Genomic DNA, 21,871 nt, shown 5'->3' with positions numbered 1-21,871 from the left:
TTGCCTCTCTGTACACAGAACAAGAAAATGCAAGGCCTGTGTTTGAGAGTTCAGGGACTTCCACTCCACCAAAGTCCATCCCAGCAGGGCAGCCCTTCCTTGTTCTAGTGCATCAGAGTCTGAGAAGAAAGGCAATCCTGAGAGGCCTGAGCATCCTCCAAATGGTTATTACACCTGGTGCCTGATTCACATCCTCGGTCAGGCCCACAGTCAAGGGCTGATGTGGCTCAGACCCTAGCTCATCTAATCCCTGCCCTGTAGTGCTCCATCCACTGTGAGGGCCTTTCTCTTGCGTATCAGGAAGACATTCAGCCCCTGAGACTGGCACAGAATGACAGGAGATGTTCCAGAAGGAACTTGGCTGGGTTGGGGCCAATTCAAGGGTCTAGAAAGGAAGCTCCACCATGTTCCCATCTCCATCCATACCCAAACAATACCACTGTGTGGAGAGCACATGTGAAAATGCAAACAAACATTAGTGCTGAAAGAGACAGAGAAAGGGACTGGCAGAATGAGAAAAAAAGAAGCATGAAAGGGAAGACAAAGAAAGATAAGTCAGCCAGTACATGATAATGTGATTTCAAAAAGAAGCTACTCCTAACCCAGGCCTGTCCCGTGATTCAGCCTCTGCTGAATACAGCCACCCTCTGGACAGTCCTGATTTTCAGAAGCCTTGAAGACTACCTCTGGAAACCAGATCCTGGCCTCAGACAGAGGGTCTCTGTCTGCCAGGACCCACTTCCTGTTTATTTATCTTCAAATCTCTACAGAGCTACCTCACACCTTTTCCTTGAAAAAAAAAAAAAAAAATCCCATTTGTATCTAAAATGTTCCCCATATGAGAATGTCTCTGTCCCTGGGAGACCCTCCTTGCAGTCAAGGACTAAGGACAAAGAGGGCATCCAGAGAACATTAAATTTCCTTGATTATTACTGCTTTAGACATTCATTTTTGGTTTTTTATTTAAGTAATCTGAAATCACTGCATATTTGTAACTCCCCTGAAATCCACTTTTAAAGCAGATACACAATCATTTCAGAGTGGGGGAAGCTAGTTGCTTTATTTTTTCCCAGAAGAGTGGAAGAGGTGGGTCTCATAAGCCAACACATAACTAGGAGTTCACCAGAGCCATGAGGATAAGCTCTCCCTAGACAAAGGATCACAGGATGCTTGTAGCCCTCCATGGGTCCCTAAATTACACACTTCCTTTGGCAATGTCCTGATAATTCAGCTCTGTATTGACACTGCCTCCTCTTCACCATTTTCTATCCTATAGACACTGCCTTAAGTATACAGTCCACAAACAACCCAATCCTAGAAGAAGTCATCAGAGGGGCAAAACAGTAGGCAATGGCACCAGGGTTATCTTTCCGGAAATCTTCATGTGCAAAGGACAAGAATATTGCCATGTTGCCTTGTGGTTAGTTCTGTTGCTTAGTTTGGAAAACTTTATTTAAGAGGGCAGACGAAACCAAGGAGAGGCAGGGAAATAGTTCCCATGAACCTTCTTAACTTCTACCTCATGCTTATTTTCTTTTAAAATTCCAGAAAATAAAATTTCCCATTGCAATCATTAAGTGTGTTGCCCTCATATGAGAGGTGTGGTTTATCAACACTGGAAATTGAGTTACCATTTCTGCAGGCAAGGTAATCAGGGAGATGGAATCATTCTACCTTACACAAAGCATAACCGAGATTCTTCTTCTCCTCCTCCTCCCCCAGTGCCTGTAAGCCTTAACCCCAGAAGCCAATCAGGACCCAACCCAACACTGAAACCTAGTTTCTCTTCAGTAGACGAGTTTTGCACGTACTGTTTTGGTGGACAGCAGGAACAGAACACAGTTCACCACAGTAAATGCCATTTTCCACGGACAAATCAGACTCCATGACTTGGGCCTCAGAAAGCCACGTTCAGACAGGAGAAAGCACCTCTGTCTGCTCACCAGCTCACGGCATGAAGGCACCCCAGGAAAGCCCGGGCACAGTCAGACCCAGGACAAAACAGCGGCTCTCCGAGAGTGCAGGAGCCAGGGCTGGCAAAGCCCCATGGCATGGGCGAGTGGGGGCATTCACTCCAAGCCAGACCCCTCCTTTGGGACTCATTAACTTCAGAGAAGACTGCTCACGGGGAGCCCCTCCAAGCCCCCTGTCACCACGGCCACCAGGCTCAGGCACAGACAGTGCCAGGGACAAGTCCCTCAGTCTCAGCGACCACCTGGTCCAGCCACCCCTCACCCTTAACAAGAGCCTGAGCCGCAGAGGCCAGTTTTTGGGAAAAAGCTCACCGCCAGAACCTCTGAGCCTTTCCCCATGAATGCCACATTCCCGGGCAGAGCTCCCAGCGCAGCCATAAATTGTGCAGCCCAGGGAACCAGCCACCTCTCGGCCAACCCAGGCACGACTCAGTGCACACACCTGCACCCCTGCCCCTTACCCCCACCCCATACAAATCATCAATCCGTAGAACAATGTCAGCTCCCTACCTGAGGGTGGCGCTCTCCCCCTGCCGGACCGTCACGTTGTCCATAGCTTTGGGGAAGGTGGCATCTCCGCTGCGCACGGGCACTCCTGTGGGTACAAGGAACAGCAGCCTGAGAGACACGACCACGAGGCACTTCCAGGGCAGGAACAGGTACCCACAGACCCCCATCCTCGACAGCCACAACTTCCCAGAACTCCGGCAGCCGCACGGCACACGCCCCCCGGGCGAGCACAGGAAGTGGGTGGGGTGCGGAGCGAGCGCGGGGACGGAGCGGTGAACTAGCGGCGACCGGGAGGCGCGGGGAGGAGAAAAGCGCGCAGACTCCTGCAAGTCTAATATTCCTCCCCCAAATCCAGCCTCGGCTTGCCAGCCTCGGAAAACCAGTTCCACGGCGGGCGGCCAAAGGGGGCTCCCTCCTTGCGGCTTCGGCCCGGAAGGTGGCCGAGGAGGGGGAAGCGCGAGGCAGGTGAAAGGTGTGGGCGCGCCTCAGGAGCCGCTTCTTCCCAGTGGCAGTTCAGACATGGCACTTTGGAGAGGAGTAAGCACTTTGGTACCGGAAGGGGACGGGGTGGGCTTCATCCAGCCACCCAGAGGCTGTCTGCAGTCCCTCAGTTCCAACACGGGGAATCCAACACTTTGTAAGTTTCGGAGCCGGGCTCGCCACCGGAAAACAATCGGAAACAATAGCAGATGGGAAGTGGAGCTCGCAGGAGGCGCAGGGGTGGCGCGCGGAGGAGACGGCCGCGCGGGCTTCGTTCAACCCGGACCCGGGATCCTGCGGCAGCCGCCTCGGTCAACTTCCTCGGAGCCCAAATGCGCGCTGCAGCCGCGGCTCTCCGGCCGGGCCCGGCGGGGCAGGAGCTGCGGCGGTGGCAGAGGAAGGAGCGGCCGGGCGGCGGGAGCGGACCGCGGCGGCCCCTAGCTCGCTAGCTCGCTGGGGAAGGCGCGGCGCAGCCGGCACCGGAGCCGCGCGGACGCCAAGCTCAGCGGCCGCCCCCGGCCTCCGCGCCGCCTTCCTCCCGGGAGCAGCCCCGACGCGCGCGGGCCCCGACCGCCGGGGTTGTCATGGCAGCAGCTCCATCCCTGACCGCCACTTTCTCCCCGTGCCGCCTCGGAGCGAGCGGGCGGGCTGGCGGCGCGGATTGCGCTCTCATCCCGGCGGGCGGGCGCGGGGCGCAGGGCGCGGGCGCCCACCTTAACCCCCGCCGCGCCGGTCCCCGGCTGTGCACCAGCCCAGCCCAGGCCAGGCGTTTAACCATTTACGCGCTTCCAAATTAGGAAAAAAAGCAAAGTTACCGTGCAACCTTATTCAGCCCCAGACTTGAGACATCTTAAAAAGGGTCACAAACTAATTAACTGGGAAAGGAACACCCTGCAGCATGCATACATGCACCTTTAAAATGATCAGATTAATTCCGTTGGCATTCAGAGTAAATTCAGAGTGTTGGGAGGATGTTTTAGAAGAACCTCATAGTTATTCAGTAGTACAGCACCCACCCAGCAGCCCCCAAAAAGCTGCTCAAAACCCCAGAGACTCAACACTACCATTCTAGAGATCTGTCATATATAAAAACAAATCCAAAATCACAGAAGCCTCTTAGTGTGCGAAACTGGAAAAATCGCATCATCAAAATGTTGGTCAAGTTCAGACACCCACTTACATTCTTTATTCTTGTTTTGTCGCCATTAAAAGATGCTGGGCCTGCAAAAGTGCTCACTTGGGTGGATGAGTGTGAGCCACTTGCTGTATTTATACAGCAGACTCCCAGTTTTCCTGGGCCTCACGCTCTGGCACAGCTGATTTCATCTTTAAGAGGTGTGTTTCTCAAATTCTTGAAACCCAGGGAGAGACTGCATTTGCCTCGGTCCCTGTCACTTCTCCTCTCTGGCTGCTGCTGGTCCTCCTGTGCCTGTATTATTATTTCTCCCTTAACTTCGGCTCTGAGGGGGGAATGGCCTGCGTTTCCTTTCCCTGGCTGGGCCTGGTCCTTGTGCAAGGGGGAAGCACAGAGCAGCCCAGCAGGCACAGTGGTGGCGACATGAATAATGCTCCCTTCTCAGGGATTCCCAGAGCCCGGCTCCAGCCCTGACCCACATTCTCCTTGGGGATAGAGAGGAGGCAACAGTGCCTTTGTTTTTCCCCTGGACTTTCTATCAAACACAACCAGGAAGCTTTTTGTTGTTGTTGTTGTTAACAACTGTTAAATAACAGAAAAAATGTTCTTCCAAAAAGCTATCCAGCATGAAAGAGACAACCATTATAACTGAGTCATATAACCATAAGGGCTCATTCTGGCAACCTTGGAGCAGTACCAAACACTTACATGCAGATAACACGTTGGAGAGGACACAAACATTTCACCAATCAAATCTCCCTCACACTAACTATTTTATGGAGATAGGACAGAAGTAGGCTTTGGGGAAATGGAAACCACACTCTTGGGTAACAAAGAAAGACTAAGAAGGCTTGGCTTTCCATTGTCATAGCTGACTAGAGCGTGCTCAGCCAGCAAGAGTAAAGCGACTTTACAGTGAATATCTCAAAAGACTTTGTATTAACTCATCATTGGGCCAATTGTTCCCTCCTCTGGTGACTTTTCTGATTTTAAATTCTCTGGGGAACTCATCTGCTACTTTTGGCCACTGGGGATCATTTGATGTATAACACCAAAACTATCAGTTGTCAACTTATGGCTGCAATAAATGACTTAACCATCAGGAATAAACAGTTACATCTGTGGGGAGCAGAAGAGCTTTGTTTGTATTTTTGAAAGGAAGGAAGGAAAATTAACCTATTTTAGCACTAGTTCATTCTTGGAAGACTCTATTGTGTCTCCATTTTCCAGTGGGCAATTGTGGAAATAGGAAATTGAATAACTTCACCACGTTCAGATAAATATGATGATACACTAAAGCTGTGAGATGATGTTTGCCGACTTTCAGTCTGCTGAATTTGGGCTTCTTCTCCACAAGCCAAGGGGTCACCTCTAATAATTCATCCATTCATTTCAATCAGCACTCATACTCCCCGCTCTCAACCCCTCTTCTTAAACACACAAGTGGAAACAAATGCCCGTCATGGGGAAAGGACAGGGACTCATTCTGAGCTTTAGAGTCATTTCCCTCCAGGCCTGAGAATGGCAGGGATGATTCCTTTCATGGTAAATGCTAATCCTGGCTCTTGCATCCAATTTTCAGGTAGGTACAAATGAGCATTAGTTTTTGCATCTAGGGATGTGGATAATGACAACAACAGGCTTTCCCGAGGGGCCTACATACATGATTAACTCTACAGGAAAATACTTAGAAATCCATTTAAGATGGAAGATGCTTTATTAATACATTTTCCTGCCATTGCTTCATTAGTATGTCTGGGCAGGAAAATAAGTCTTTGTACAGGCTCTTTGAGATGTTTGGTTGCTACCAGTCTGCATGCAGTTGATCTAAGACAATCAAACCACCTTTGTCTCTGCCCGTGAAGGGAGAGTGCTAAGCTGAGCAATCCAGCAGTTGCAGCAGAAAACCCAGCCGAGCTCAGGTAACTCACAGGGAGGACAAAGAAAAGGCACTTGCAACCTCATACCTGCTTCGTGGGCCCAGGGATCCAAACTTTATTCAAACATAGAAGTTTAGAAAGTGGTGAAAGGTCAGAGATGCCCACATAATTAACAAGACAAAATCCATTTTATTCAAACCGGCTATTGAAGTGGTTTGAAAGGATGAAGATCAAAATCATATGTCAACTCACTTCCCAGCCCTTAATCCCTAAATATAACCAACACTTAGTGGCTTATCTTATATCCTGTCTCCTGCTTCATAAAAACTGCTGGATTTATTTTATTTTTCTCAGCATATCCGAGTTAATGAAAAGGGATGACATTCAAAGCAATTTCATTATTTGTGTTCTTTATAGAAACAACTTCCTTTCTGCCTCCTTGAAAGCAGATTCCTAACGAGCGCCCACTTCCACCCTCTTTCCCACCATCTCCCTCTCCTTCCTCCCTTCCTTCTTGCATACACATATACTGTACACATAAATCAACTTGTCACAGCTTGTCTCTGTGCTGACAGCTGTAATTGCTTCAGGTTATAAAAATATCTATAGGACAATGCCTTTCAAGCTCACAAACATGTACACACATCCACACTCCCTGAGCAAAAGGAAACAATCATATTCCCTTTAATAATCCTGGGACTGCAAAGGAGGGAGGAGGGAAGAGCCTGCCATGCCGACTCTGGACGGTTGGCAGGCAGGTGAGGAAGCAGTAGATGGAGGCTTCAGGCAACCCTGGCATCTGTACACTGAAGCAGGGCTGGAATAGAGAAGAACTCCCAATGAAAGAGAAATTAGCTGTTGTTTCTGTTTTACTCCATGTTACCCAGAGCAAGCTGGGACCAGCTAAAGAGCTGTCACTATTCCATACACACAAGAGACCAAAAGAGGAGCACTAGCTTAACAAATGCCAGCTCTGCTTCTCCTTGTCTAAAAAGGCTAAAGGCTCCCCTCTCCTGGTGGAGATCTCACATAGGAGTGCAGGCAAGAAGATGGGAAATGCAGGGCAGTTAGAGAGTGGTGTGACATCAAATAGATATTGGAAGATTTAATCAGAAAAGGAGGCATAAATCTGGATAAGGAGATGCCTCGAGGGCAGTAGGGAAGGGCTGGGAACTGGAAAAATATATGCTATTTTTTGCTCCTCTATGAATACAGGATCAAAATAAAATCTTGGTTCATCTGGGCTATAGTCCAGCATGTTAGGATTTCAGCAGAAAGAGCAAAGGGGCAACTTGAAAAGGGGAAGAGTGCTCCAGGGAGAGAAAAGAGGTCACAAAGAGAGAGAATTGAGAAGGAGGATATGAAGGAATGGCAAAGGTGAGGCTATCTATGGACTTTAAACCCATAAAACTTTATAAGAGATGCATGAAGCAGAGAGGTGGTGGGTAGAACAATCGGAGGTAGACAGAAAAGTCAGGGGGAACAGGATGAACAAGCCAAAATCAAAGTGCCGATGCAGCGAAAGGCAGGTGCCCAAAGGGGACAGCCTGAGAACCAGGGGTCTTTGGGGCAGAGTCTTTCCTTTTTATCTAAGTTTTGGGTCATAATAAGACCCTGGACTCATAACATCACAGAATGATACATTCAGAAGGGACCTTGGAAGATCTTTAGTATAATCCATTCATGTCTTAAGTGAAGGACTGAGCCCCAGGAGGGAGGAGGAGTGATCGCAGGAGCATAAAGTTTATACACTGACCAATCCAGACGAGAACTCAGAACTCCTGACTCCTACACCAGGGTTCTTTCTACTCCACCTGTCAGGTAAGAACAATATTTAAGAGCTAACCAATACAATAGCTCCTGCCGCTGCATCATCTGTGGCCAAGAGAGAGACACACAGAGGAGAGTTTACTACGACTGCCCAGAATCACTTTGGGTATATAATTATTTGGTTGAACTCAAATTAGTTAATAAACCAGCAAACGGATTTTGAGTTCCTCGTGTATATCAGGAACTGTGTTGAGAGGTACAAAAATAAAGACATGCCCCCTGCCCTTGAGTTGCATGTGGTCTAGTGCTATTGGGTTTGTCAGTGGTTTTATTTCTATTAACATTCATGAAAATTAAATGAACTCCATCCTGCACTCCCCTATAAGCCCTTGAGAACTTTCTCATTGCTGAGACAAAAAAGCTGAGGTTTCCCTAGCCTGTGGGAAGTAATTTGTCTCATTACGCTTGTCCAGATTCCCAGGCACAATCTTGGTTCTCTAGCTTTATTGAAAGGGGCATTAGGAGGGGTGGGGTGCTCTGAAGAACTTCTAAATATTGGGAAGCCCTTCATCAACTCAACAGGGTCAGTGAAAGCAATGAATGGGAGAGACAGAGGCAAAAGTAACGTGGACCTCCCCTGCATAAACTGCACTTCCAGCAGGGGAGACGGACATTCAGCAAAGAATTTTATGAAATAGTGGATACAATTGTGATGAATGCTGTGAGCAAAAAAAAAAAAAAAAAAAAAAAAAGAAAAAATAGGAGAAATGAGTGGAAAAAAAAAAAAAAAAAAAAAAAAAAAAAATGGAAAAGATAGGATAGGAGATTCTCATCGTGTCTGGAAGATCAGGAAACTTTTCCCTAAGGAAATGACATTAAACTGGACTTAACAGTGAGGGGGAGATGAAGGGATGGGCAAGCATGGGCAGGAATCTCGTGGGTGGCAGAAGACGGCACAGACGCTACACGACCCAAGACGGGAAGGAGCATGAGCAGAAACTGCTTCAACAGCCTCAGATGGTGTTCATGCAAACTAAGGATGGGCACCTCGGGAGTGCTCTGTGTCTCGCTGAAAGCCTCTAATGCCATCAACGTTCTGTGCTCACGCAGTCACAGATTTATTCAGTACATATTTATCCAATAAGAAGGACCGTGACCTTGGGTTTTAGACTCAGACCAGAAGTCAAATATTCACTCTCTCCGTTACTAGCTGTGGGACCTTGGGGACATGCCCTAACCTAATCTGTAAAATAGTGGTCCTCATGGTTAACTACTGCTCAGTACTGCTGTGAGGATGAGATGAGGGAGTAGCTGCAAAGAGTTTAGCACAGGCCTGGCTGCTCGCAGGCTTCTCACGCTGGGACTGGTAGGAGCTGCCATTGGCTGTGCTTCCCTCATTCTGAGTCAGCCTACAGGTGACATTCATGCGGAGAACCCAGGAGCAGACTGCTGAGTGCAGGCCCTGGGAATGCTCTTAGAGTTCACAGCATAAGGGGGACAGAGCAGGAACGTCATGCTGAGATGTAGTTAGAGGAGGAAGTAGCACAGCCTCTAGACCACCCACAGCAGGAAGAGCTGTGGCCCCCAGCTCCCAGCCCACTGTCAGGCCTCTGTTCTCTAGGCCTGTGGGAAACAGCCTGTGCTTGCAAAAGAGGAGACAGCTTTCTCTTTCAGTAGCAGCCTGGGAACTTTGAAAGTACAACAGAAAAGTAGCCAATCCACCTGACAAAAAGGCAGGACACCTCCATCCCATTATAAAGTGAGCCACAATGTCTGACCTCCTTCCAAGAGCCTTTAAGCCCTTCATTGCTCCCATGTGCCCGATGGCTGAATCCAAAGCTTCTTCAACTATGCAAGGCCCAGCACGCTCAGGTCTCCATCTTAAATGAATCACTAGATAAGAACATCTTGGGCCCGCCTCATCTTTCCTAATTCCTACATTCAGGGATTGGCATTGTAGCCTCTGTGGAAGAGTTACCTGGAGACATTCATTCCTGAGCCCAGCCAGAGTAGGGAAGTGGCTTCTCAAACAGAAACAGCCCTAGGAATGGCAATTTTATCAAGTACAAATTTGGAGTTTAAAACCCCAAGTTCACTGTCAGAGGAACTTTGCTTACTTCTACCCCTGTCCTCCATTCTCCCTAAACAATCACCTAGAACTTCTGTCTCTGTTTGACCTTTTCCCTTCATTTTCTTTAGAGGTTTTGTTTCTTGTTCCCCATCCAAGAACAACAGCAGACAAAGTAAATTTTAATGACATAAGAATTTGCATAATAACATATGGGTCCAAATGTACTTTTTATTGGAGGTGACATTTGTGCAAATACATTTTGTAAACCAGAAGACCTGAATTCTAGTTTCAACTCGGCCTGTCGTTTTGTCACCTTAGATAAGTCACGGTTTGTTTTTGATTTTTTAGCTCCTTCGTTTGTCAAAAAACAAACAAAATCTTCATGATCTGTGGGTCACTGAGAAGGTCTAATGACAAATTCACTCAAACGAGTTGACGCACTTTTGCAGAATTAAAGGAACAATTTCAGAGTACGGTGACAGCTTAGTAAGAGTGTGGAATTCCAGCCCCAAGTCTGCCCCTTACCAGCTCAGTGGAATAGCTCTGCTCTCTTCCTCTTGCCTTCTAAATGAGGAGTGTAGATGAGCTGGCTTCCTAGAATGTTTCCAACTCTAATAGTCTAGGATTATAATGCTTCTCAACACTCTTATCAAATTCACTCATCAGTCCTTCCTGCACAGAAATAGCCCTTCTTATATGGCCTTCCATTCTTCCCATTCATCTAGGTAACCACTTCAGAATGTAGAAAACTGTTGTACAAAGTAATTAATGAGCTGCCCTGGATCTGAGGCAAGCGATGGAAGAGTCAAGATGATTAAAAGTCTTCCGATAAAGGGTTTCTTTAAGGAAAAGAAAATCCCACAATGCAACCAGCAATGTTAATCTTCAATAAATATGCTGTTAATATTTAACTGGCATTTATTTAAACTTACAGTAACTGTCCTATTAAATCTAAATTAATTGCCCATTTGGGAATCTTCCCCTAAAGCCTAGCTGGGACATGGCTGTCTAGATACATTCTATGCTAGGCATCCAGCCATAAAGAGAATATTTAAACCCTCCTTCCAGGACTAGACTATTGGAATAAAGCTCTTCCGGGTCAGAAGAGCTTTAGAGGTCTATGGGACTAGTTGCACACTCTCTGTCATTTAACTTTCTGTGGCCCTATTTTTTTTTTTTCTTCTCTCCAGTAAGGGATTTTCTCTGTTTACTGTATCTACCTCTTTCCCTCTTTTCTTTTTATTTGGATTCTCTCTCCTTTCTGTTAGTGTTTGTTTCTTCTGGACCTCATGTTTTAGACTCATTCTGCTGTGTTTTATCTCAGTCTCCCCTGAGTTTCTTAAATAAGCCATTTAGGCATATGTTCATAGCATATTCTGTACACACACGGATACATATACATACATATAATTTTATGTGTCACAAAGAACATTTTATAATAGCAGTTGTATATAAAAGGCTAAGTGCCGTGAAATAATTCCTGAGTCACACTGCTTTAGAAGGGGCAGCAAGAGTGTAATTGGGTAGAACTGATCTTTGCTATCCCTGAAATCAATCAATATTTTTTATTAGAAATGTAGACCTGGCTGAACTTCTGTGACGTTATTTTGCTGGGATTGTAACCCATTTACATTTCCACACCAAACATATGCAGACACACCACAGCGGTTTCATCAGATCAGTTGACTACTGAGACGTGGATTTCAAACAAACACCTAATTAGATGGGTTAGTGTTCAAACTGAGTTAACTTCCAACCAACGCATCAAGGCTGCACAAAATCTGAACTTTCCTCGGGGAAGTGGGAACTAGATGAGACTAAAATCATTCACTCTAAGGTTCCTAAATGTTTAGTTCACCGAGTTTGATGTATAAATGTTCACTGTTTGCTCTGCAGGCTCTGGGACAGGAATGGTGGTATGGAGGGGACAAAGCACCAATGAGGAGTAGGTGAAGTGGTGAGAAGGCGCCCACACATTTTAAGAAGATAAACATACTCTCAACTGTTTGCTCGTGGAAGGCTTGAATTTGTACTGCCCTAGAAGTCAAGTTTCTTTGTATTTCTAGCTAAACTAATACCCAAACTATCCACTTCTTTTTTTCTTCTTCAATTTAAAGCATCTTTACTTTATTGACTCTGCCAAACTTATTGACTCTTACAAAGAAGTAATAAAATGCATTTCTATGTGCTTGTGAATCACTGTGACTTTCACCTTGTTGGTCCACCTGTATGCATTACCATCATGAGTTCAGGGCCTTTCTAAATAAGGTAATCGAGGTTGCCCTTGAGGCATCACAGCCCTGTGCTTCTTTCCCAACCTGGGGTTGACATGGGCAGTACCTCCCAGAAAGAAATGATTTCCCTAAAGCTTTGGTATGCTTTCCTTCTCTAGCTTACCACAAAACTACCAGTGAATGCTGCAGGTTGTGAGAAAGGAGCCACTTGTGATTGTCTTAGGAAAGTGAACTTATGTGCTGTTCAGGTAGCTTTGAACCTGAGGGAGGCAGAATTTGGAAAATGTTGTCAGCATGCATGTGAATAAACCACAACACAGGAAATAATCTACCTTGGCTTTCACAACAGTTTTGACAAGGTGTCAGGATCACAGATACCTTTTAGAAAAGCGTGTGATGAGAAGACTATCTTTTTTTTTTTTCAAAGGCAAAGAGTTGCTTAAAGCTAAGATCTAAATCAAGGGTAGATTGACATGTTTCTATATGGGGAAGTATTAATACTAGATTCCCCAAGGGACAGTTGCTAGGACAAATCAAATTTAATATTTTTACCAATGGTCTGTCAAAGGGAATTCATAGAGAACTCTCCCAAGTTTGCAGAAGACATTAGGTTCCTTTAAGTAATTAAATCTTCAGCTGACATGGATGAGCTGCAAATAATCCAGAAAGTTATTTGGATATGTGGAAAAGTGGCCAAATATAATGGAAGATACTTTAGAAAAAATAATCTAAAGTATGCATATAAGTTGCTGGCATAGAGGCAGTCAATGAAGAGACAGTGATGTGGAAGGGATCCGGCATGAATGCTGGAGTTAATGGCTTTGACTTTGTGTCCATGTTCCACAAATTACCAGCCTGACCTTGGAAAATGTTCTCACCTGTCAGAGTCTCATTTTTCTCCTCTATTAAAAAGGAATAATACCTACCTCTTATATTTGCTGTGAGGGTTAAATGAAATAATTTATGTAAAGTACCAGTGAAGTACCTGGGCTGTAGTACCAACTCCACAAATGGTTGCTACTGATTATTCTTTTACAATCCAGGAAAGTAATCTTGGAATCAGTGATGGCTAGCAGTTCCTAAGCTATGATCCTTACAACGCATATTGGAGCATGATACTATAGATTATTTTCTGTAGATATCAGGAATTTTTACCAAAAAACAAGTGTTGGCCCAAATATTTTTATGAAAAACACTAAAAGGGTATTAGAAAAAATAGAAACAGAGAGAGAAATGTTATTTTTACACAAAATTGTCCCATAAAAATTATCCTAGTATTGCTTAGAGTAGTTGTCATTGTAGCTCACAAATAATAAACTTCATGCAACCAATCGCTGAAGTCAGAAACTGAGTCACTTTTAATCTCTTCCGTCTTATTGCTGCCCCTCATAACCCAATCTCTGTCTCTCTCTCTCACTCTTCTTCCTGGGTTCTTCCTCCAAAATATATTTTATATCCATCCGCCTTTCTCAACCTCCACTGCCTTGCCTGGCCCAAGCCAAGATCTCCTTATTTTCTTATCTGGATTCCTGAAATTCATCTTATGTGGATGTCCTCCTTCAGCTCTTGCCAGCTCTGTTTCAGTCTCCACATTGAAAGGAAGATTTCCTGAAATCTGACCTTGTCACTGTCCCGATTAAATCTTTGGTGGCTCCACACTGCAATTTGAATAAGGCCCCAAGTCCTTTCTGTGGTTTCTGAGCCCCCAGGATGTGGCATCTGTGTATTTTCAGCTTTAGCAACTACTTCTTCTTCCCTTTTGGAACCACGTCAGGTTTTGTTTTATAGTATTACAACTACAATTCCTCAGAGGTTCTTCTTTCTCAGTTGAGGGACTTTGCATGTTCCACTTCCTGCAAAGGATGCAGTCCCCATGTTCTCAGGCTGAGTTGTCTTCACCCTTCTTGGTTCTGATTGGCTCATGAAGGTCTCACTATGCTGTCCACTGGACTTGGCATATGCCCACTACATCAGTGCCTCCCATAACTTTCAGAATACATGTAATGGTCTAATTTCTGTCTTTTTCTCTGTTACATTCCTGAAGCCTAACACAATGCCTGGAACATAATAGGTTTTGATAAATATTTGTTGTATTTACGTGACCAGCACAGGTGGGGAAAATTCAAAAATTGAAATAATTTGTTTTGTAGGGACTTCCAAATCTCTACAAACGAGGAACATGAAATTGATGATGACATTTGGTATTCACGATGTATAAGGATAGAGTGGACATACACTTAATGACCAAACTCTAGCTAAAATAAAATTTAAAAACTCTAAGAAATCAAGACAGTAGTTAAAGGATAAAAACAAGTATATCTGAATAAAACTTATACAGACAAAAATAATCTCTAAATAGGATATGAGAAGGTTTGAATAAACTAATGGGTGATATACCCATGCCATTTATTAGGTTAGAGGTGTCTGATGGCTTTCATGTAAAATTGCCACTGTCCAAAGCAGGTAACTAGGACATCTGAATTTATGTGACCCAGTGTGACCTTTCTAATGTCATGTTCCCATCTACCCAGTAATTCCATTTTCTGCCTGGCTGGGGATACTTGAATTATACTTATCTCACCCCTATCCCACCCCTGTAATACACATACCTACCTTATGATACAACTCCTTGTAGAATGTTTATGTACACTTGGTAAAGGCATTTTAAAAAATACTATGAAAAGTGTGTGCCTGATTTATGTGGAAATGCATCCTGAGGAGGAGAATAGCTCCCCTTAGGCGTGGTTAGTTGGCCTGCCTTGCTTTCCAATCCTTCACATGCTTGGCTGTTTCCTCCCTGAATGACCTCGACTTTCACTCTTCACTGGGCTGGGGACCCCTGATCCCCTGCGCACTCACTTGTGTCTTGTACATTGCCTCTGAATTTACCTTGGACACATCCTTCACTTTGCTTGGCTCCCTCATTTCGAAAGTTCGACTTCTAGCAACTGGAAGAGCTGGATTACGATATACGTCTCTAAACTCTGAGTCTTAGCTCTTTCTCGCCACCTCAATGCGTCCCTGTGTCAGCCTACTTTCTAGGGCATGATGGGAAGCAACTGGTTTTCCATGGAGTTTTTCGTATTTCACTCCAGTGGAAGAGAAGTGTGACAGCAATCATCCCAAACAATGGGTAATGCATGAGCCTGAGTTCTCGACTTTGTGCTCCACAGGATTGGCCTCAACAGAAGGTGAGGGAAACTATATTATTTTTCCATTTCATTTCCTGAAGACACAGATGCATAAATGCACAGAGCCCCAGAGATTGAAAAACATGGTAGGCCAAGACCGGACGGGCTTTAGAAAATGTTCTCCCAAATCAAGATCAGAGTAAGTTAGTTGAAAAGATTTTTTTGATTGCTCAGCTGGGATGAGAACACCCTTCTCACATTTATTCAACAAGCATGTCCTAGGGTAGGTGACATGTTACATCAGGGACTCTCATATCCTTGGTATCCAACCTCCATGGCTACAGACTGCTAGAATAGATGAATGTTAGAAATAATTGCACAGATAATTAATGAATTACAATTGGAGTCAGTACTACAAAGGGAATGTACACAATTTCAAGAGAACAGAAAAGGGGACAGTGCCTTATTTATAATCACTCGATCTCAGCAAAGAACAGGTAGAATACATTCAATGATAAATGGGAGAAGAATGAATGAATGAATGAATGAATGAATGAATGAATAAACATGTAAAAAATATCTAGACCTGTGCATCTCAATGTTTCCCACAAGGCCAGTTGGTCCTACCTCCCCACAGGCAGACATCAGTACCAGACCCCCTTCCTCCTTCTAAGAGGCAGTCATATTCCAGAGAACGGGGGTGTTTTCCCACATTCTTCTTATTTATCAAACAAAAATAGAAGAGGTTTGTAAATCAGGTTGCATAAACATTTCGAGCACAGTCATTTTGCTTTTAGGAGAGGTAGCTAACCACACTCTCATAATAAATCCACTTTGATCCCAACATCCAACTTACGACCTCCTAGCACTCTCCACCCAAGAATAACATTAATAATAATCAGCCTATTAGCCAGGGTGCTTGGTTTGAATCTGAAAATTTTGAGAAACGATCTTATAAATTATTTTCCAAGGATATCATCTTTAAGCATTAACAGGCACAACTGACACTGAATTCTGGGAATTGAGCATAATTACATGGAAATTGACACGACACAAATGCCAAGAATTCTGTTAACCTTTAATATCTTTTTAAAACTCTCCCCTCGTAATTATCTCTTTCCTTTGTCTCAAATGTTACTGATGAATATTTAGAGGTATGAGCAAACAAAAAAGTGGATGGATTGTGGAATATTGGTCTTTCTTTGGAATCCTGGAGTTTTCCAGGCGTTCCATCAAGAGGTGATAAATAGAATACTTGGAATTTGACTATTTTCAGAAGTTATTTCTACCTTTATATTTGCTCTACTCGAGTTGTCTGCTTATAATTCCCCATGCTGAGTAGAAGCTCCTTTGCATCAGTAATTACAGTAAGAGTGTCGGTCTAAGGCATTGGATGTCTAATGCAATTCCTGACCTGTTCTGTGTCTTTGCAAAAGTCATTGCACCTTTTCAGTGCTTCAGATACCATTTCTGTGCAGTGAGTGTGATGACATTTAACTCCAACTGCAACAATATTTGCACAGTACTGTAAACTTTACCAAGGGCATTGCCAAACCTTTGCTCACTAGTAGATCAGTGCCTCTTAATTTTTTTCCTTCTTGCCACTCCCCAATGCTACCACCAAGGCTCTCTTGCTTTTTTTCTTTTCCCTCTCTCTCTACTATTTTAATTAAATCCTAACTCATCTCTCTGCCTCCAACCCTGCCTCTCCTGAATCAGTGCTTCTTAACCGGGGCAGGGCACACTCCTTGGAGGGTGGGAGTGGAAGATCGAGTGGATATTGGTTAGCACCATAATTGGAGAGGTACTGCTGCCATTTACTGTACAGAGGCCGCAGAGATCAGAGACTCGGCAAGGCATGGCTACTCCGCCACGGACGTCAAATGCCTGCCAGACATTTAGGTGAGTGAAACCTTTTTCTTTTAAAAATCTAAGCCTAAAATGTGCTCCATTTGACATACAAACACAGATATTCTTGCCAGGTTTTAATGTTCACTAATTCTCCAGGAATGCAACTATCCTGCAAGTCAAAGAAAGACTGTGTTTGATTTGTTCACATCTTTACCAAGAAGTGTTCACTAGTTTGAAAAATCACATACTCAATGGGAATGTTTCTCATCATGTTGAGTCATCAATTAATTCTACATCCTTGTATCAGTCTCTACTGTCGCTTAGCTGTCACATTCATGGTGATTCTGTGTATAGACGCATCCATACTTCATTATATCCTATGGTGCAGTTGCATCCAAATATTTATTTTACATTTATATTATTATCAATCATTTTCTGTTTATTTCTCCTTCAGATTCAGTCAGGCTTTATACAGGTCATTTTCTGAAGTACGTGGATAGGCATTATATGTTATCTATGAACTTATCTTCTGCACAGTAATGAGGGTATTAAAAATATTTTAAATGATTTTTGTGTTAGAAAAAGTTGAGAATAGCAAATCTACAGCATTTCACACAGAGAAACCAGCTTTATCTTTCTCAGGCAAGGATCTGATAATGTCCTTGACCTAGGTAGGAAGTTTCAGTGGCTCCCCCTGCCTATGACATAAAGACCCGACTCTTAAGATTGACAGTCAGGGCCGGGCGCGGTGGCTCAAGCCTGTAATCCCCGCACTTTGGGAGGCCGAGGCGGGTGGATCACGAGGTCAGGAGATCGAGACCATCCTGGCTAACATGGTGAAACCCCGTCTCTACTAAAAATACAAAAAACTAGCCGGGCGTGGTGGCGGGCGCCTGTAGTCCCAGCTACTCGGAGGCTGAGGCAGGAGAATGGCGTGAACCTGGGAGGCGGAGCTTGCAGTGAGCCGAGATCGCGCCACTGCACTCCAGCCTGGGTGACACAGCGCGAGACCCCGTCTCAAAAAAAAAAAAAAAGATTGACAGTCAGGAGGTATCCCACGTTAATTAACTAGTGTTAGTCTCTGCAGTGGCCCCAGTTTTGCACTCATGTAACATCCTAGGACCCAGTCAACCTAGACTAGATATTCTTCTTGGAAAGTTGCCCTGCATATCACAAACTATGTAGATGCTCAGACTTTTGCTCTGCCAAGATGCCCTCCTTCCATCCACAGCTTTCTAAATCCTATTCAGGTTTCAAGAACCAGTTCAGATTCCATTTCCTCCATGAAACATTCGTTTAACCAATGCTTCCCATGCCTCTCTTTTCTACTGGTTGAAATCAAAATATTTAAAGGAAATATATATATGTGTGTGTGTGTGTGTGTGTGTGTGTGTGTGTGTATCTTTCACAATCTAGAACTCTGTAAATGTGTGCATATGTATCTGCATTGTAATGATCTCACCAACTAGGGTGTAAGCTCTCTGAAGGCAGTTGCCCTTTCTCATTCATTTTTGTACCTGCCCAACACTGAGCAAAGTATATGACCCTGAGCATGAGTTCAATAAATATTCATTGAAATGAAATGACCTCTCAGTGATTAAGAAAGGTAGTCTAGGTACTATTACCTCTATTTCATGTGCGAGAAAACAGCTGTAAATGAGTCCTAATGGGTTGTGGTGTGCAGCTTGTCAGATGAGGCACACTGTAGGGGTGGAATGTATGGTTACTTCCAGTCCATGCAAGGTCCAGGTCTGCACCTGGAAAAGATCTAGAGAGGTTGACCTACATTTCTGCTGCCAGAAAATAAAAATCTTCATTTCCAGATCAGCTTTCCAATAAACGTGTTTGGATTTATAGGACTCTATATATCAGTGATGATGGCAAATCTTCCACCTCTTAAAACCTAATCACCGAATAGAGCTGCAGGTTTTCTCTTTTTAAGATATGTTCTCAGCAGAATCCCGCCAGAAATAAGACTTGAGCTTCCCAGAAGCTTCTCCAGGCTTGCCCGGTGTGCAAGGGTCGAGCTTCAGCTGCACCCCTCGGCACAGAGCCAGCCTTGGTGGAGCCATCCATCACAGCAAAGCCTGCCCTTCTCACACACTGCTGGAGCTGGAAATGGAAGTGGCCTCTTAACAGAACATTGTCTTAGGATTATGTGAAGCAAGGCTGACAGAGAAAGGAAGATTCATTCCTGACACCAATCATACTAATATCTGTCACCAAAATGACATTTTCCCTTTAATGATGAAAAATGCATCAGGAAAGAGGGAGGAGGATCAACCACCTTCCCGGGCTGCTCTGGTCTGATGGGGAGGAGCCTGGACTGCTGCTGGTGGTTTGCAATCTGGAGGAGGTGAGGCGATGGACGGCCAGTTGGTCACTGAACAAACACACCTGGTGCTCTGTTTGGAAGTGAAGGGTGCAAGCAGATGGAAGCCTGTGGGTGAGGCAGTGTCACGGCGCATCTGACTGATTTCTCATTAGGCCCTCTGCCTGGTGTTTCAATAGAACTGCCTCCATGTCTGTCAGGCCCCAAGCAGAGGTTCAGTACCGGTTTTCAGAGCTGCCGTACACATAGTTTACCACATCCAGTTTCGCAGAGCTCGTAAATCTTCCCAAGGCTTCACTCCCTTACTCTCTTATGTGGAAGGGCCACAGCGCGGACCCCATATGCACATCCAGGGTGAATCTGTTGGTGGGGGTGACCCACGTATGGGTGAAAGTGCCTTTAAGCCAACACGTTATAGACCAAGTCTGAACACACGGAGAGGTGGGGACAGCACAGCCACTGGCTTGTGTCTCCTAATTAGGCAAGCATGTGGCTGGCGGTTGAAGAGAAGCTGCGCAACTGCCCCCAGTGCTCACAGAGTATTTCCCAACAAACACCAGATTGCTATCCAGAAGTCCACTGTTCACAGAGGTGTTCGATGCTGACTTCTATATAAAATGCCTTTCTCTCCCCTTCCTTCTTTCCTACTGGCAAAGCCTACCTCCCACAAAAGAAGCTAAAAATGCCAGATATTCACCCTTCTGTCTCTTTTGCGGTTATGCAGGTCACTTTACACAGTAGAAGGACTAGATATTCCTCCCTCATCAAAAAGAAACATGTGCCCTCTTCCAGGCCCACTTCATTTTTATCTTTGATCATGATTAGGCGATGGTGTGAGCGATGGAGAAAGGTGGCCACCTTTCACTCATGATATGCAGATCTCATATGCTGAGCATGATGGAGACCAACTCTGAGGTCCTGGGTCCTGGAGGCCATTGCTGAGCATGGGGACACCCCCCTCCAGGCTTCCTTGATGCCCTTTCTTTTTAAGCATCTGCTGTAAGGGGCTTGATTCCCTGCAACCAAAAACATCCGAAGTATTCCATTTCCACTTCCTTGGGAGAAAGATATTTTAACGCTCCGAAGATGGTACTTTGAGATTCCTTCACTTGGCCCCGAGCTGGTGCTGCTGTGTCCACACGTCTTCTGCCTTCTGTTCCAGTTTTCCTTTATTCCCTCACTCTCATAGACATTGGCAGACCCAGCCTGTTAATGCACCAAGAATAATACTCCTAGAAGCACTAGGGTACTTCTAAAGTTTAATGCTTTCACAATTCTTTGCAACGTTAATTAACACAACACCCCCTCATTAGCTAACCTGCCAACAAAGCAACTCCAAATCATTTTCTTCTTTACGAAGGAGGAAACTGAGTCATTTATATCCCTGTATTTGCATGAGTGGGCTTCTGGCTCCCCCTCTGCTCCTCCTACATTCTTACTTTCAAATATATTTTAGGCCAGCAATGCTGCGATTTCAAAGGGACTTCACCTGAACAATTGAGCACCCAAAATAATTGATACACTAGTGCACATTTTTAAAATTCTAGCCCTAATACCCATCCCTACAAATAATCCAGACCACAATGTCCACATCCTACATTTGGGCTGAATATGCTGTTCTCCTATAAAGTTCTTGATTTTTCTGCCTCCTTCTGCCCTTTCAGACAAGGCAGAATCCCCCAACAAGACTTCAAAGGTCCAAAGTGACTTCTTGGCTCTATAAGTGACACTGAGAGCTCTGCCCTGAGGGAGAGAAAGGGTATGCCAAGGCTGTTGCCAGGGAAGAACAGCAGGTGGCAGGAGAAGAGCTTTCTGTCTGGAAGTTGAAATGTTGAGGTAGCCCTGCTGTGGGGCCTTCTGCAATGAGATGTCCCACTTCACTGTGGATTCTTGCCAAGAGGAGCTCTGGCTCCTTAGGGTTGCTGGGCTGGCCTGGGCAAGGTCAAAACTATGGCTACTCCTCTTGCCCAGTCCACAATATCACCTGCTCCTTGACAAGAGAACATAATGAGCTTGGAGGCAGCAGTATCTTTAAATTTCCTCCACCCTCAAGTCTACTAACAAGAGGGCAGCACGTGGCCACCCACACCACATTGACAACACAGTCAAATGCTCATTAGAGGCCCTGGGGACATCCCACATCCAGTGGAAAAGGCATAGAGAAAAATAGGGGGCAAAGCACTGCATGCCCTACTTTTAAATTAGAAATCAGCCAGGGTTTCCTGACAACAAAGGAAATTACATACAGCTGAGAGGAGTTATGCAATATGTGCACACAATTGAAATTTACATGCATTACTTTGTTTATGAAATGCTTGATAAACTTTTGAGAATGAGAAAGATTATCTCTCTTTGCACAGTTACAATAACCATAATTGATATCAAAATGTTAGATTTGCAGAATAAATTATACTTTGTCATGTAATGTAATTCTCACCAGCTACCCTATCTAGCAGAACCATGTCCCATTTGATAGATGAGTGAATCAAGCCTTAAATGGGAAG

At 44.8% G+C, this 21,871-nt stretch overlaps 1 protein-coding gene across 8 annotated transcripts in view; it reads right to left on the bottom strand.

Annotated features, from left to right (window-relative positions):
- Nucleotides 1–21,871, bottom strand: part of NTM (neurotrimin) — a 964,342-nt gene that overhangs the window by 423,272 nt on the left and 519,199 nt on the right. For 6 of the 8 annotated variants that reach the window (XM_025356801.1, XM_025356803.1, XM_025356798.1 and 3 more), the window contains one exon: nucleotides 2,484–2,568. In XM_025356801.1, coding sequence (XP_025212586.1) covers nucleotides 2,484–2,568 — 85 coding nt within the window. Of the gene's footprint in view, nucleotides 1–2,483; nucleotides 2,569–3,036; nucleotides 3,313–4,143; nucleotides 4,528–21,871 lie in introns of those variants that run through there. The other 2 variants (XM_025356805.1, XM_025356804.1) reach the window with 2 other exon arrangements.

This window comes from Theropithecus gelada, chromosome 14 (assembly GCF_003255815.1).
Source record: "Theropithecus gelada isolate Dixy chromosome 14, Tgel_1.0, whole genome shotgun sequence".
In the NCBI taxonomy this organism is placed as follows: Eukaryota; Metazoa; Chordata; class Mammalia; order Primates; family Cercopithecidae; genus Theropithecus; species Theropithecus gelada.
The sequence above is the reverse complement of the archived record's forward strand: the minus strand, read 5'-3'. Positions and strand labels throughout refer to the sequence as shown.